At 42.8% G+C, this 15,536-nt stretch overlaps 1 protein-coding gene and 1 long non-coding RNA gene across 4 annotated transcripts in view; one reads left to right on the forward strand and one right to left on the reverse strand.

Moving 5' to 3' along the window:
* Positions 1–12,562, reverse strand: part of LOC133487319 (uncharacterized) — a 26,146-nt gene extending 13,584 nt beyond the window's left edge. The window contains exons 1-3 of one of the 3 annotated variants that reach the window (XR_009791288.1): positions 12,308–12,562; positions 11,135–12,245; positions 1,811–1,875 (exon numbers count right to left, since the gene is read on the reverse strand). This is a non-coding gene — a long non-coding RNA (uncharacterized LOC133487319). Of the gene's footprint in view, positions 1–1,810; positions 1,876–11,134 lie in introns of all 3 variants that reach the window. The other 2 variants (XR_009791287.1, XR_009791286.1) reach the window with 2 other exon arrangements.
* Positions 1–15,068, forward strand: part of cd34 (CD34 molecule) — an 18,186-nt gene extending 3,118 nt beyond the window's left edge. Inside the window, exons 2-8 of the mRNA XM_061793671.1 lie at positions 6,032–6,103; positions 6,364–6,614; positions 6,710–6,787; positions 9,581–9,689; positions 9,796–9,845; positions 10,171–10,326; positions 13,779–15,068. Coding sequence (XP_061649655.1) covers positions 6,032–6,103; positions 6,364–6,614; positions 6,710–6,787; positions 9,581–9,689; positions 9,796–9,845; positions 10,171–10,326; positions 13,779–13,967 — 905 coding nt within the window. The 3' untranslated portion in view covers positions 13,968–15,068. The remainder of the gene's footprint in view (positions 1–6,031; positions 6,104–6,363; positions 6,615–6,709; positions 6,788–9,580; positions 9,690–9,795; positions 9,846–10,170; positions 10,327–13,778) is intronic.
* Positions 15,069–15,536: the final 468 nt, after the last annotated feature.

The raw sequence follows: 15,536 nt of genomic DNA on the forward strand, positions 1-15,536 counted from the left end.
GCACATATCATACACAAGGTAACTCAATGTGATTCTAAAGCTGGCTGGGAGCCAGTGTAGAGACTTTAGAATTGGAGTAATATGTTCTGATCTCTTTGTTCTGGTCAGAACTCGATCTGCAGCATTCTGAATGATCAAATCAAATGTGAAAAACTTTTAGGTTTCATTAAGTAAATTCATAAGCATGGGCAGAATATTACCAATGATTGTCTTGAGGCCTTTCCCAAACATTCTCTTAGCTCAATTGTTTTGATTGTGCTCACGTCAGATGCAGAAGGGTGTGATTCTGTTATATAAGCCTTGGCAGATAGCAGTCTTAGGTCAGACCAGGGTGTGGGTTCACTTGGGCCCAAAGTTACAGTGTGATCTAGCAGAGTAATTAAACATGGAGCCTGTGCGCCGTCAGTGTGCCAATTATCCACAGCTGTTGCTTGCAGCAAGCTGAACTCATAAAAACTCCAAACTAATAAACCAAATAGTGCCGCCATCAATGTCCACTCCGTTACCTCAACTGCCAGACTTCGCAGGCATGGTGACAATGACGAGCTCCCGCTGCATTATGTTCATGTGACACCAGCTCTGTTCCAAAGAAAACATCCATCCATCCATTTTCTGAGCCGCTTCTCCTCACTAGGGTCACGGGCGTGCTGGAGCCTATCCCAGCGGTCATCGGGCAGGAGGCGGGGTACACCCTGAACTGGTTGCCAGCCAATCGCAGGGCACATAGGAACAAAGAACCATCCGCACTCACATTCACACCTATGGGCAATTTAGAGTCTTCAATCAACCTACCACGCATGTTTTTGGGATGTGGGAGGAAACCGGAGTGCCCGGAGAAAACCCACGCAGGCACGGGGAGAACATGCAAACTCCACACAGGCGGGGCCGGGGATTGAACCCGGGTCCTCAGAACTGTGAGGCTGACGCTCTAACCAGTCGTCCACCGTGCCGCCCCAAAGAAAACATATTTATGATTTAAAAAAGAAAAACAAGACCTCCATCACAGCCAACTCAATGATCATACAGGAAAGGGGGCAGACATGCCAAAGTAAATCATCTAGTAACAACATTTACCCAGTGAAACCAAGTCTAATGAATAGCAGACTATGCGATAACTGTTAAACTTTCCTGTTCCAATTACTGCTGTTCTGGTGAACTTTATTGTTCTTTGTTCCCCAAACACCCTGCAGCACAACCACATGATTTAAGCAGTGTAAAGAAGAATAGAAACCAAAACAACATTCTCTCCACTTTTTCTCCTCAACTTTGAGAGGACAATTTGATGGGACAGGCAACACCCAGGCTGAGCTTGCAATCAGCCACAGTCAATGAGCAGTGTGAAGTCCAAAACAAGAGCATGGAAGCGTGTCATTTCCACTTCACATTGACTTTATCTGAAGGCACAGCAGACCACCTCGCATTGATTAATTCATGTTGAACAACCAGGCAGGGTTATCTTTACAAACCAAAGACGGTTCACCTCAAGGAAGAAGTTTTTAATGAGACTGGCTGAGCACTTTTGACTGCTCTCTGTAACTATTGTTCTGTGAAAGCATACTTAGTGCTTCCTAATTGCACAAAATTGCTTTCCCAAAGACGGCACAAGGTGCTGAGATTGGTCACCGCATTATAAGCGTTCACTGTTTAACCCCCATATGTGCTTTAGAGTTTTCGCTGTATGTTTTCCTTTCCTTATACTAGCTTGAGGCCCACAATCATATTTCAACCTGATCGTTCGGGGTTATGGGTCTGTGGGTCTTTTTACAACCTTCACCACCCCCACCAACTTAGTTTCATGTAAGAACAACACCTGGAATGGAGCAGTCCACATACATCTGCTGTCTGTGACACAGCTGACGTTTCCACTTTCTTGTCCTGTAACAAAGTGGACAGACTATTTTAGAAACATTGGTTTTGAATTTCACCACCATGCTCAAATATTTTAATGAGCAAATTAGGGGTTGAATAAAAACATTGGTCACTTTCATCCTTTTTGGGGGTTCTCTCCAACGATTTTAGAAGCCTTGTGTTATGGCTCCATGAGGAAAAGAGGCCATATTTTAATAAAAGTGTATTGCTTTAATTACTGTCAAGTGTCTCTGTCGTGACATTCTCATATGGGGGGGGGGGGGGGGGAAGAACCACCTAAGTGGGCCACATACAAAGAAAACAATACAGTGCATATAGTATTCTCTCACTGTCTGATTTAATTTTTTTTGCATTTTCTTATAAATGGCACAGACAACACAAAAAATTTAAATCATTAAACCTCATAACAAAAACAAAATGTGTTCTATCTAGACACAGCAACAGCATTTCGTGGATTAGTTTTTCCCAGTCATGTTATACGTTTGCCTAGTCACTTATAGGCAGAATTCATGGATCGCTATCATTCAAGCCCCGAAGCCTGATGAACATTTTTGACACATAACGGTACCACCGCACCTCATGCACAGCTGCTCGTACTGTATGCATCTGCACGGGTGAGTGTTGTCTATGGTCCACATAATGTTCACCTCTGCAGGTCAACCCATGGCTGCGGGAGTGCTGTGATCGACACATCCTGTCCAAGGATGTGCATAGATACGTTCCAAAACTTGTTGTTAATTCCTTTCATTCACCCCCCACTCCAAACCTTCTCATGTTTGGTTTAAAAACACCAGGGGTGTGGACTGGGTGGAAAAGTCAACTTTTACCACTCTTCTGTGTAGGAACAAAAACAGTTGTCAATACATGTGCTCGAGTGGTGTATCCAAGGAACTTGTTGGGAAAGAAGTTGCCATTTTTTTTTAGTTCATACTGTTCCATGATGTTGGGTTGTGTGATATTACAGAAGAGCATACTGGTAGGAAATAGGGCCAGAATGACCACCCTGAAAATTATGCTCGGGCCACTGTTAGTTAAGTTTTGAAAGCTTAACTCATTTCTTTTACAGTACTTGGCAGTATTTTATAACATGATTACAAAGTTCAACTGCTATTTGCTACATTTCTGAAGCTAATCGCCAACGGGGCTTCTCAATGTGAAGCTAATGGTTGACGAGCGGGAGTGGGGCTAGGCCCGATCAAAAGCTAATTATCAATGGGGTGGGGAGAGGGGTGCCCCATCTCCTGCTCTGCTAGTTAAAAATACAAATAAAAAAATCCCCAACCTATCTGTACAGCCAGCCATATGGCCCGAGCTTGGGGACCACTGCCCTGGAGGACAGTTGTTTGGCCTTGGCAGAGAGCTGCTCACTCAAAGCTGTGTATTCCGTTGAGTTGCTGGGCGGACACATCAAGCAGACAACCACTCGCAGTGAGTAAAATATGGTTTTTAGGAACTGAGGATTCTCATGTTGTGGTCAATTGTCTTTCTGACGACCAACAACCATTTTGGGGACCGGCAGCTTCATTTGAGAGACAAGTTCAAATAGAGCCAAAGTTGTTGTGGTTGTCACCTCTAAAATGGGATGAGTTATGGGTTCGCTCATTTATTTTTTTAGGGGACAGACACTTTGATTTCTGACCTGTTGGTCATTCAAAGAGGATGTGGAGATGTCCCTGGAGCTTCACTTGTTTTGCACATTTTGGTTATTTAAGACGTGAAGCAGCCACGATGAAAAGCTGATCAAAGTGACCTTGATGGTTATATATAATGGATTCCCAGCTTTGACTTCGTTAAGGAGGTATTTACAAGCAGACATGAAAGATGGACTCAAGAGTCTTCTCTGGACATCTGGAAATAACACGGGTGTGACACAGAAATGAGTCAGGGCGTTGTCTCTATATTGTCTGGGTGGAGATCGAACAGAAAATCCTTAAGGCTGCTGAGTCTTCCCCCTAAAGCATGAAGTCACAGGTTTCTCAGATTTCTGACAAGCCAACTGATGTGAAAGAGAAGACAGCTGCAACACCTTTCCTCCTCTACTCAAAACCCCTATCATGCCCACAAGAGGAAGTTGGCTTCCGCTGTTAACACCATGTGCAAAATGTCCCCTAGTCTCTCACTGCAGCTGTTTAATCAGGTGTGACAGTATTTGTTTTTGCTGGAATTTACGTGAGGTTTCCCACCCCGGATCCATGCGCTATAGGGTAGTTGAAATGGAGGACAACAGTGGTTCCACATTTGATGGTGAATAGAAAGACCTGGGCACAGTAGTCTAATGTAATGAATAATATCCATGTTCAAGTCAAATAAGGTCTCTTTCTGTTTATGTGTACAACCCAAAATACATCTTGGGGAATAACATACAGGCTGTAGAATGAACGATGATGCATCATGGGCTCTTGAGTCAAAACCATAAATCGCCGCTGATAACATTATGAAACGTGATGTGGCTACCCTGTACTGTACAAAAGTCACAGGTCACCATTAGATTATTATTGTAGTGGTGTTACCAATACTGTATTACATATACACAGTATAAATAGGTTTTTCATGTTCTTATTAGGAAAAAAAAAAATATGTTTCTAGTTTGTCCTCAGCGTACACTTACAGCGTACAACATCACGTTATCTCCTTTATAACGGGAATGGAGCCCTAATTCAACGCTAATGCTGTGAAGGATGAAATGTCATTTCTTGTCTCTAATACAGTATATTTAGTTACATATACTTACAATACACTCTAGCTCAATTTAGACAATAAACCCTGAGTTATAACAGCAACAACCATTTTTTTCTGTGGGGTGTCTTTCAAATCATTGTTAGAGTTATGGATTTTAAATGGTCATTCGTACCAAAAAGGTATTGAAGAGCTTGACAGTGCCAGAGCGCCGTTTTTGACTGAGGGCCTACACACGCCAGCATTGTTTAGTCCTATTTCACTGAACCTTATAGCGTTTATCCCACTGCCACACACCGTTTGGGTTTTTGTGAAAGGGGGAGTCAAACACTGGTACTAAAACAAATGTGCCATTACGCCATTATTTTATTTTTTGTCGAGACAAAAAAAACAAAAACATGCAGCATGGAAGCCTCTACAAATGCCATCATGAGTCTATATTGCCATCGTCTCTTCTACTTGTGGTCTGTGGCATGCCACATCAATGCAGGGAACACCAAACTGGGAGCTTCCTGGAGCTCAGGCCCGAAACCTGCTCCATGTTGCCAATAGTGAGAGTACTATATTTTGTTTACATGGTGCAGAAGTACAATGTTAATTTCTGTTAACAATGACCACTTAAAGTACCCACTGAAACCTGTCAGTGAAGAACTCGTGTGCATTTGCAAGAAGGAATTATTTGCGTGGCTTATTTTGTCAGTATTTTTAGTCAGTTAAGTGCTTTAAAACAGGCCTATTTACTCCAAGAGCATTCTGAGGCATACATTGAGGGGTTTGCGCCATTAAGTGGTGTTTTGAATCAACATTTTGTTGCCGCCCAATAGACAATTATCTAAAGATTCTAATTGCGCAGTAAACCATTTGTCCACAACACTCTGAATTGTCTATAGGTTTAATTGTGAATCTGAATGGTTGTCTCTGTGTGTCAGTCTTACGATTGACTAGTGATCGGGCAAAGGTGTATCCAGCCGCTCACCCAAAGCCAGCTGGGATGGACTCGAACTTCCATGTGACCCTGAATAGGATAAGGGGTATTGAAAATGTATGGATGGGAACTGGCCTGTGAGGGATACACCGAGTAAGCACTTGCATTTTTATATGACATCACTACGGCAGTAATAATGTCAAAATTATTTGTCAAACAGTTTGTCCATTGGAGGAAAGAATAACTCCCTCCACACTGCACTGTTTTTACACTACCCAGCTTAATCCCTGTGTTATAGCAAACATGGCCCGGATGAGGAACAGATAGTCAAAGGGCTTTGGCTGTTTATTTGCACAGGTACTGATGCAATTGGTGTATATTTATCTTCTAATTAATTGGAGTACACTCAGGCTCTTGATTCTTGGTTTACCACGCCAAGCTGTTCAAGCCATCACTTTGCAAACAATCCAGTATTTATGGAGGCAATGTCGTCCCAAGACTGTGTCTCTGATGTCAGTCAAACAGAGCTTTAAAGCTGCTGTTATTTCTCTAAATTTGTAGATGGTGTGGTGGCCCAAGATGATGCAGCAACAGAGGCACCAGCAAGTGATCCGGCCGCAGACAACAGTGACGGTAGGCGTCTGAATGTGGCAATTGTGAAATCCGGGCCAATAACCAAGATGTGACGTGTCCATTCAAAACCAATTTATATCAGTATGTATTTGTCCGCGAAACTGGTTTCAACCTTCAACAGATTTCATATGATACAGTAAAGGAGTCACGAAGACTATTTCACTGAATAAACCATTATAGCAACTACTGTAGATCATTATTCTTTTCCTTGTGATGCTCCGTTTCAAAGATCATAATTAGCTTCATCCATGTACTGTCAGCCACTCTCGGCTTAATGGACCTGGGTGCCCCGCCAGACATCACCGTTGCTCCAGATTCAGGTCTCTCTCCAGTGGCTGGAGGAGACTCTGGTGCACCTGCTGAAAATACGCCTCCTCCAGTAAACAGTTCCCCCATTGCTGACCACCAGGAAGGTGGTGCCTCAGGCACCACAGCTGGCCCCACTGCTCTCAGTGATGATAGCACAGTGGTCATGGAGTTGTCAGATCTTTCTAACATCATTACAACAAAGGTGAACACATTTCTAAAAATATGTATTACTTTTCGAGATGATGTAAAAGCGTGTGCAACATGCACTATATCTGATGTCACATCCTGTCTCTGCAGCCCGTGGTGGAGTGTGTTGGGAAGGAGGAGATCGACGAGAGTAAAGCTGTCAAGGCTCTGGTCACTAAAACTGAATGTGTGGGTACACTGCACTCGTCTCTTTTGCAGTATGGTTTAAAGTAGCAATGTGACAACGATGACAATGTCAGAACGCTGAGACTGGTTGGAATGCCCACTTCAACCTGAGTACAACGCATCAAGAAGTTTGAAAATCGGATGATGGTTTCCAGAAGAAAATTAGTTTTTGGTGTTAGAAATAATGGCCTTTTTGGGGAATGTTTTTGTGTGACATCGCCGATACAAAATCTGGTCAAAAAACTCCTTCAAATTAGGATAAAAGAGTACAACTTGATTATTTCTCAGTGTATCTCCGGCATAACTGTTTACTAGCATTTAATTTCATCCGCTACTCGGGGAACCCCTTCTCCGATTGCCTGACGGGTTTGAGTTAAAAATAGCCACCAATAAGCTGGTACGGCTGAAAATTCCGAGGGGTTCTCCAAGTCGACACGTCAAAATTATCGTGACGTTTCGAACGGTGTCACTTGCCCTAAAAATCTGACTTAAATAGCGTTAATGGATTTTTTTTTTTTTTTACGCGAAGAGCAGTGTAGGCAGTAGAACAGGTCATGTACTTTAAATCTCATTTAGTACTCATTCCATGGTTTTTTTTCACATGGAATTCCACAAAGATGGCAGCCACTTGTCACGTTGCTCCTTAAAGGCAATTGTAACAAATAAGAATCCTTAAAATTAGATGTGGTTTTGCCAACCAGTGAAACAGTTTTACAAATAGTTCAACATACTAGCTACTAAATTTTGTCGTCTTGTGTATATACAGGGGACCAAAAAATTAAGCTACCGAAATAGAGCTCACTTGTTTTTGCGCTAACATTGCTAGTTAATTTGAAATAAATTCTCTTCCTAGCACCTTCATCAAACAGCGAACTTGAAGTGCTCTCAGTTCAGTTAGTTTTAGAAGTGTTCGAGTCTGTTGATCTGTTCATGTATACACGGTAAATGCTGTTAACCTCCTGGAGTTAGTTTTAATTGTCGAACAAAACCTTCCATTTACCAAACTAATCTAGCATGCAGACCTTCTATCCCTTTTAGTTTCAGACCGCGACACAAACCAAAGCCTTTGCAAAGCATCTCTTAGAAATTCCTCAGGCATTCTAAATCATCAGCCTGTTGTTGGCAGATAAAGAACGACTAATATTTCCTGTCTTGGTCTGGTGTCCATAAGGCAAAGGGGGAAGTGCATGGGTGCGGCTCCTTCAGCTTTTAACCTCTGCCAAGGTAGTTTAAGCTTAAATTGAAGTTAAAAGTGGTTTTGTTTGTTCATCTGTCAGCCTAGTTGCCATGCCAAATGAAATGGTCATGGCATGTGTTGTTAAGTTCTGAGGTAAATCTGATAAGTGGTTGATTCTTAGAACTATTTGAATGATCTGATTGACTAGAACGCTGGAGACTCAGTTCTTTACTTAACAGTTTTATTCTGGACATTATACATTCATTCATCTTCCGTTCCGCTTATCCTCACTAGGGTCGCTGGCGTGCTGGAGCCCATCCCAGCCAGTCAAATGCAGGGCACATATAAACAAAGAACCATTCGCACTTGCGGGCAATTTAGAATCTTCAATTAACCTATCCTGCATGTTTTTGGGATGTGGGAGGAGACCGGAGTACCCGGAGAAAAACCACGCAGCCACGGAGAGAACACGCAAACGCAACACAGGCGGGGCCGGGGATTGAACCCCGGTCCTCGGAACTGTGAGGCAGATGTGCTAACCAGTTCTCCACCGTTCCGCACATTATACATTTTGTATCCCAATAAATGTTTTTAACACGAGTGCTTGCTTTGTCTCATATGAAGTTTTGAGTTAATATTAGTTATATGACACCGCGAAGTACTGAGCTGTTCAGAATGAATGGCAGTTTTCGGATGCTGTATGTGGATCCAGGTGCATAGAGCTAAACAGTTGAACCCCTCTTGGGTCTTCAGTGTAACATTCACAGGGCTAAAGGACCATCTGAAGAAGTCATCTGCTGCACTCAACTTAAAGCTAAACATGGACAAAGCTGCCAAAGAATGATTTGTTCATGAAGCATGTAATAAAAGAAGAGGGGATGAATGACTTTACTTAGGGAATGACGCTCTTAACCTGTTAAACCATAAGTCATATCCATAATGCATTTCATCAGTGGCCAGTGGAACCTGTTGAACTGCAAATGCCTCATGAACCGTGAGTCCAGTAGGCCACACGAGGCCAAGCTGAGTGCATGTGACAGACGGCTGGAGAAGAGCACGGCTTCCATGGGAGTGATTGTGTATCACAAATTCAGCCTTCCTGAGTTTTTCTCCTCCCCTCCCCAAAAAATCTGGATTGTACAGCTGCAGGCTCCATTCCAATTAGCTGTGACTCGGGGTTTGCTCACAAGCGTCTCCTGGGAGCAAAGAGAGACGCCTGGATCACATTATAGAAAATGAAGAGTGATCCCAAGTCAGAAAGTCTTCATTGTGCAATGAGGTGATATCATCATTCAGTATTAGATGGAGGAAAGTGAGCATGTATTCCATACAGCTGCGGTCTGCTTCTATGACGCACATAAAAAGCCTTTGTGCTTTGAGAACATTCCAGAAATTGCATTTGTCTTTTGGCCCCAAACCCATACCCTGAGCAGCAAATGCGAACATTTTCAAGATATTATTTGGGCAAACCAGGAAGTGAATATCCTGGGAAAAAAAAGTGTTTTTTCGTGAAACAGCGCATTGTTGGTCTAAAACCCCAGTTAAAACCCCAAATAACTGTCAGTATTTGACCAATAGGCAAAGCAGAAGTGAATCTAATTGTATTTATGCATCTTCAGGAGGACACGAAACACATCCTTGAAGAGAGCAGCATCAAGTGTTACACTGAAAACTGTCATATCAAAGTCTACCAAGAGGGAAATAACATACAGATGGTCAGGAATGATGGTAGGTATTTATGACATGCACCAGCATAGAGACTGGACAACATTCATTTTTTAAATTCTGGTAATCATTAGTGATTTCTAAAATGTGTTTCACTCCCCATGTGCAGCTAAACCGAATACTCTGGTTGAAGCCCTCAAGGGGGAATTGAAAGACAAGGTAAGAAAGCGCAAGATGCTTGGCGATTCGGAGTCAGGGATTAACCTTGACTTCAAAATTGGTTCTTGACCTTGTAACAGCAGTCCATGACATTCAGGCCATATTTGAACTCTTAATAAGATTTTGGATGATATGGTATCTGAGTTACTAAATCTTTTTTTATTTTTTTATTTTACAGTTTTCAAAAATACAGTGACGAGATCAAGTTGGTAGAACGAGAATCCCATTGACTTTGAATAGCATCTGTCTGTACTCAGATTTTCTCATTCAACACCCTAAAGCTATTTAAATACCTAATCTGCGATGTTTACATCTGTGTTTGCAGCTGGGAGTGACAAATTTAGAGGCGCCATTGTCTTCCTCATCAGGCCGCTCTGTATTTGTGGGGATCCTGATCACCGGTCTGCTGGTTGCGGCTGCCATTGTTGCTGGGTACTGCAAATGCCAGCGCCGAACTGACAGCAGCAAGGGAGTCAAGCTGGTGAGTTATTTGACATTTTCCTGGACATACCACAGAATTGTTTTAACCTCGATAGAAAATCTCTCGATATATTTCATCTCAAATGTACTATCGGTTGGTGAGTGATGTGTCCAGGGTATAACCACATGATCCAGAAGCTCTGTCCAAAGAAAGGGTTTCCATAAAAATAAAACTACATCCTCAAATTATTGAAAAACTTTAAAACCTCGAGTTTTACTTCAACATCATCTTTGAATCATGCCTAGGGTTGGGCTTCGAGAACCGATTGGAACCAGGACCAACGTTCCAGTTCTACCGGAATCGTTAAAATTTTAAAATGTCGGTTCCCAGTTTCGATGGCTAGTCCGCCGACCCCGAAGAAGAGTGTGGCGAAAACCAATAAAGAAGAACGCGCACGAAGACGTGCTTGTGCCCAACGGTGGCGGCGAACAAAAGTGTCTTATCTTAGCAACACTTGGAATAAGATTATATTGTGCAAAGGAGCCTTTCGCGCTGTGTAGGAGTCTGACGTGCTCCGAGCCTCCGCCTATACCGCGCGAAGTTTCAGTGAAGTCAACTCTGTCAATTGGGTGAGTGAAACTATAAAATACATCTATGCCAACATTGAGACAGCTAACAAGGTAAACAGTTGGTTGCACTTTTGCACTGATGGTTTTTAGCCTTTATTTTAGTCTTCAAACCGGCGTAAGATCCGATGACAGAAAAAAAAAAGCTTAACATTGAGCTAAAACTTCACCCTAGCAACTTTACATCACATTGAATTGGGACACAATTCACATAAACGTCTCACAGTATCACAAACACTAACCTTGTGCCTCATCGGTGGGTAGGGAAAGGAATCAACGTGGTTCCATCCATTAAAAAAATAAATAAATCACCAGTGCCATGTGAAGTTAACTTTTGTGCCAAAATGCTGAGTTCCAGTGCGTACCCTTCAAAATAAAAGGCTACAAGGTTACTAGCTTGGAAACCTGGAAACATGTTAGGCCTCCGGCTCAAACACAAATAAGACCAATAACATGGAATTTAATATCATACCAATGTATGCTTTCTTTTCGAATATGTAACATCATCAACATGACCTGGCCAGTGCTTCTCAAACTTTTAAAACCAAATACGGTACCACCCCAAAAGATTCTTAGCTTTCCAAGTACCACCATAATGACCAACATTAAAATATAGTTGAGTATCAGGCCTACGTCTTCAACAAAAACATGGTAGCTGTAATTGTAAAATTTGAACATTAGCATTGTACTTAAAGGGGAGTTTGCAGTTTGAAAAGAAAGACACCTTGTCATATTTGTGTAAACAGTCAGTAAGACTTGACAGTAAGTAGTATAGTACATGATAAATATGATCTGTGAAAAAAAATCTCCCTTCTCTGGCCCGATCTTGTGCCTCTAATTTGATGTACAAGAAAGCACTGCACCTGAGGAAAAACAACAAATCAGAGACAGAAGGTGTGACTTACGACTGCTCTCAGGCACACTCATTGCGGGCACACAAACAGCTTCAATGCTTCATTTTAACATTTTGTGTAAGGTAACTTTTCTAATGCTTAATGGGACTTTAAGGTGTATTTCCAAAAAGCCTGTTACTAGGGGCCCCCATTAGAGAGCTCTTTGACCCTGAACATGTCATTGCAGTGTCTGCTCACAGTTGTGTAGTTGAAATGGACTAATAACAGCCGTCTCTCTGTGGCTGGGCCCTCCAGCCAGCAACAGCTAGTAAGGGACTGACTATGTGTGGGAGTTCTCAACAACTCATTTTTGTTGCACGGTTAAGCAGTGCTTTGTCATTGATTTCGGCCAACGTCACCTGTTCTCCGGGACCCTAGACAATTGTCTGGCTTGCCGGCCCTGTTGCAGCACCTCTGGAAGCAGTGCAGTCTGGTGTAAAACGATGAACATTTGACTGTCCTGCAGCAAGCATCAGCAAAACTTAGCGACGTAGCAGTTACATGACTTCGGTGTTTACTGACCCAAAACGTATGAATCCACGAAGTAACACGAACTGCCGATCGTAGATAGTTTAGCGTTGTTCCGCTGAGCTGCTGCTACAGACTCCACTGGTTTTGAGGCCCTGTTTAGACCCCGTTTAGCGTAAACCTTGCAAGTCAATTAGCCAACATAGACATGCGCACTGCCATCTTATCAATCCACTCCTGCTGTCAATTGCACATCAAACAAAGCTGCTGCTAGATCTGTGATTGGGTGAGCCAGTTTGTGTAGGCAGTATGCACATCCATCCATCTATCCATTTTCTGAGCCACTTCTCCTCACAAGGGTCATGAGCGTGCTGGAGCCTATCCCAGCTATCATCGGGCAGGAGGCGGAGTACACCCTGAACTGGACGCTAGCCAATCACAGGGCACATAGAAACAAACAACCACACCTACGGGCAATTTAGAGCATTCAATTAACCTACCATGGATGTTTTTGGGAGGTGGGAGGAAACCGCAGTGCCTGGAGAAAACCCAGGCAGGTACGGGGAGAACATGCAAACTCCACACAGGCGGGGCCGGGGATTGAACCCCAGTCCCTCAGAACTGTGAGGCAGACGCTCTAACCAGTCGCCCACCATGCCGCCAAATGACCATTACAAATACGTAAAATAAAACTGTTTGTTACGGTTAGGGTCAGGGTGGATTAGCGTTAGTGGGAATCATAATAACACAGCCTGTCAGAAACTGCTCTTCCCACCTTGCGGCAGTAGGGTGTGTCCTACCTGGATGCAGAAGCCAATCATATTGCAGCAGGGCATGTCCTGAGCTCGAGTGGGATTCATAATAACGCCGCACAAGGGCGGTTGAGCGGACGGCATGTTAACGGTCTACATTTACCATTCACTCATTTAAAGAAACACTGCAATTCAATAAATATCATAAACACTGTAGTCAGTCACTAAACGTGGAACTTCCGTCGAGACACACAACAGCCTTCTGCCTTCCACCGTGTAACCGTGTGAGTTTTTGGTGTGTTTACATGTGATAGAAACCGTTTGTTGTCTCAATTAAAGAGATGCTACTATACAATATCATGCATACTGTACACAGTATTTTGCCACAAAATAAATTAAAAAAATGTGCAGAATTTTTTTGCCACGTTAAAATCAGAGAAAAGGTGAATTCATGAATGCCAAACCGCCAATATGCGGAGGTTCACTGTACATCTTATTCTTTGCAAGTACATTCTCCATTCTTGAAGGACATGAGACTGGAAAAGAGGTTGACATATTAGAAGAAATAAATGAACAAATGGGCTTAGAAGTGTAGTTGTCGCAAGCTCCAGTTTTCCTTGGACATGTTGATCTTAGGAGAAGATAGTGTTTTACAAACTTACTTACATACTGCAGGTGAATAGGCTCAGTTTGAATAAATGTGTTCTTATTTCTCAGATGTACGTACTGTATTTGTATTTGATGTTTTTGACATGTTTGTGCTTTACTTGCAGGCAGAAGAGGCGTATCCAGTGGATCAGGAGAACCAGGGGAACACCCTCGTGTCCGTGGCTCCACTTAGCCCCCCGACAGAAACCCAGGAGAAACCTAATGTGAACGGAGAGTCTCCTGAAGCTGCCAAGACCGAGCCTCCTCCCACCAACGGCCACTCCGCCACCAAGACTGCAGACACCGAGCTGTGAACCCCTCTTACCCTCGCGCGCGCACACACACACACACACACACATATTTCATGCAATCCCGCCTCAGACTCACCTACATAGTCATCAGGTACAGCGACACGGCGATGGCCGCCTATATTCCCTTCTTTGGCTGTGTCTCGCAACAAGCATCAGGAAAACTAGTCTGATAATGATGAAGGTGGCGACGGTGGACGTTAACGACGGCTCAGACCCTGACTTGTTGATGGCAATTGAGCTTGAGATGGAGATGAGCGCTTTTGGGTGGGAGAAAAATGTATTTTAGCATGACTCACCCGGGTCCCATGAGGGCTGCAGCAGCTTCGTACTGTCGACACCCATCAGCCTGCATGTCATCAGTTTCAGTGCTCCACCCTCCACTAGAACTTATGACACGTGCACATGTGCCTCATTGACGAAGCTTTGTCCCCTTGAATTATTGAGCATTTAGATGTGTGAATGTGTGTGCATCATCATCATCATCCCTGCAGGCTTCTTCTGCGAACTGTATGTAAGCATGACTTAATGTGATCTTTTTTTTTTCCATTCTAACATGAATGTGTACAAAAGGTATTGTACTACAAGGAAGCTGAAGTTCAACCTCATGATTTTCTTCACCACGACACTCACATTGCCATCATGCCTTCAGAGGCAGGCTGAAATTCTCAAGACGGACTGACTGTATACATCCAACTACTCAAGGCTACAAGGGTGCTCAATTCATCAGTGTTATTGCCAATTCATTATACTGTACTGTGTATGCTATTTTATATCAGTATGCTATTGAGCGATGTGATGCATGTCTTTTTTTTTTTTTTAATGCTAGAAAGTCTTATTTTGCTTCAACGTGCCCCTGTGGCACATTTAACAAAACGAGCAAAGTACATGGTGGTGCAAGTGTGTGATTTTCTTAGTTTTTAGTTGCAAGAGATTCATCACAGAAGGAAACTACTATTTAAATGCTTAACTGGAACCCAATTTGACCTGATTTAATTTTGTATTGTGTTATTACTCACATTCCACTGTAACTGTTTTGTTTTACAAGCAGAATGCCATTTTAAATTGGATTTAAGATCAAAAGTATCAAATAAAAAAAAAATTTAAGACTGCTTGTCTTACCTCTTGTTATATGTGCTAAGCCACGCTGTTAATTGAAGGCTCTCCCTTGACCTGTGTTCGACATCTTTAATGGCCACGGTTCAAGTGAAGATTGTCTATCGAGACTTGACTAAAACTGGCTTGACGCATTCCATAATGCAGTGATGATGTATTTATTTCAAAATTGACTCATCTCCTGCCCAATTAACCATTTTAACATAATTATTCCTGGATCTTTTTATATCTCGCAAACCAATTGACAACTTCGGCCTTTCTAGTGGGTGTAAAGAGTTGTTCTTAACAACGGAATGATGGACATGTACGCTAGGCTCATTCTTCCATCAGTTCTCTAAAATGTTTGGTATTTAAAAACCCGTGGGGTTACCAGTAGGCTTGTATAAGTGGTGACATCCTGATTTGTTTGGGCGGGGCAGTGACATCCTCCACCAGCTGTGTATGCTCCACGCACACACA

Source organism: Phyllopteryx taeniolatus, chromosome 1, assembly GCF_024500385.1.
Source record: "Phyllopteryx taeniolatus isolate TA_2022b chromosome 1, UOR_Ptae_1.2, whole genome shotgun sequence".
In the NCBI taxonomy this organism is placed as follows: Eukaryota; Metazoa; Chordata; class Actinopteri; order Syngnathiformes; family Syngnathidae; genus Phyllopteryx; species Phyllopteryx taeniolatus.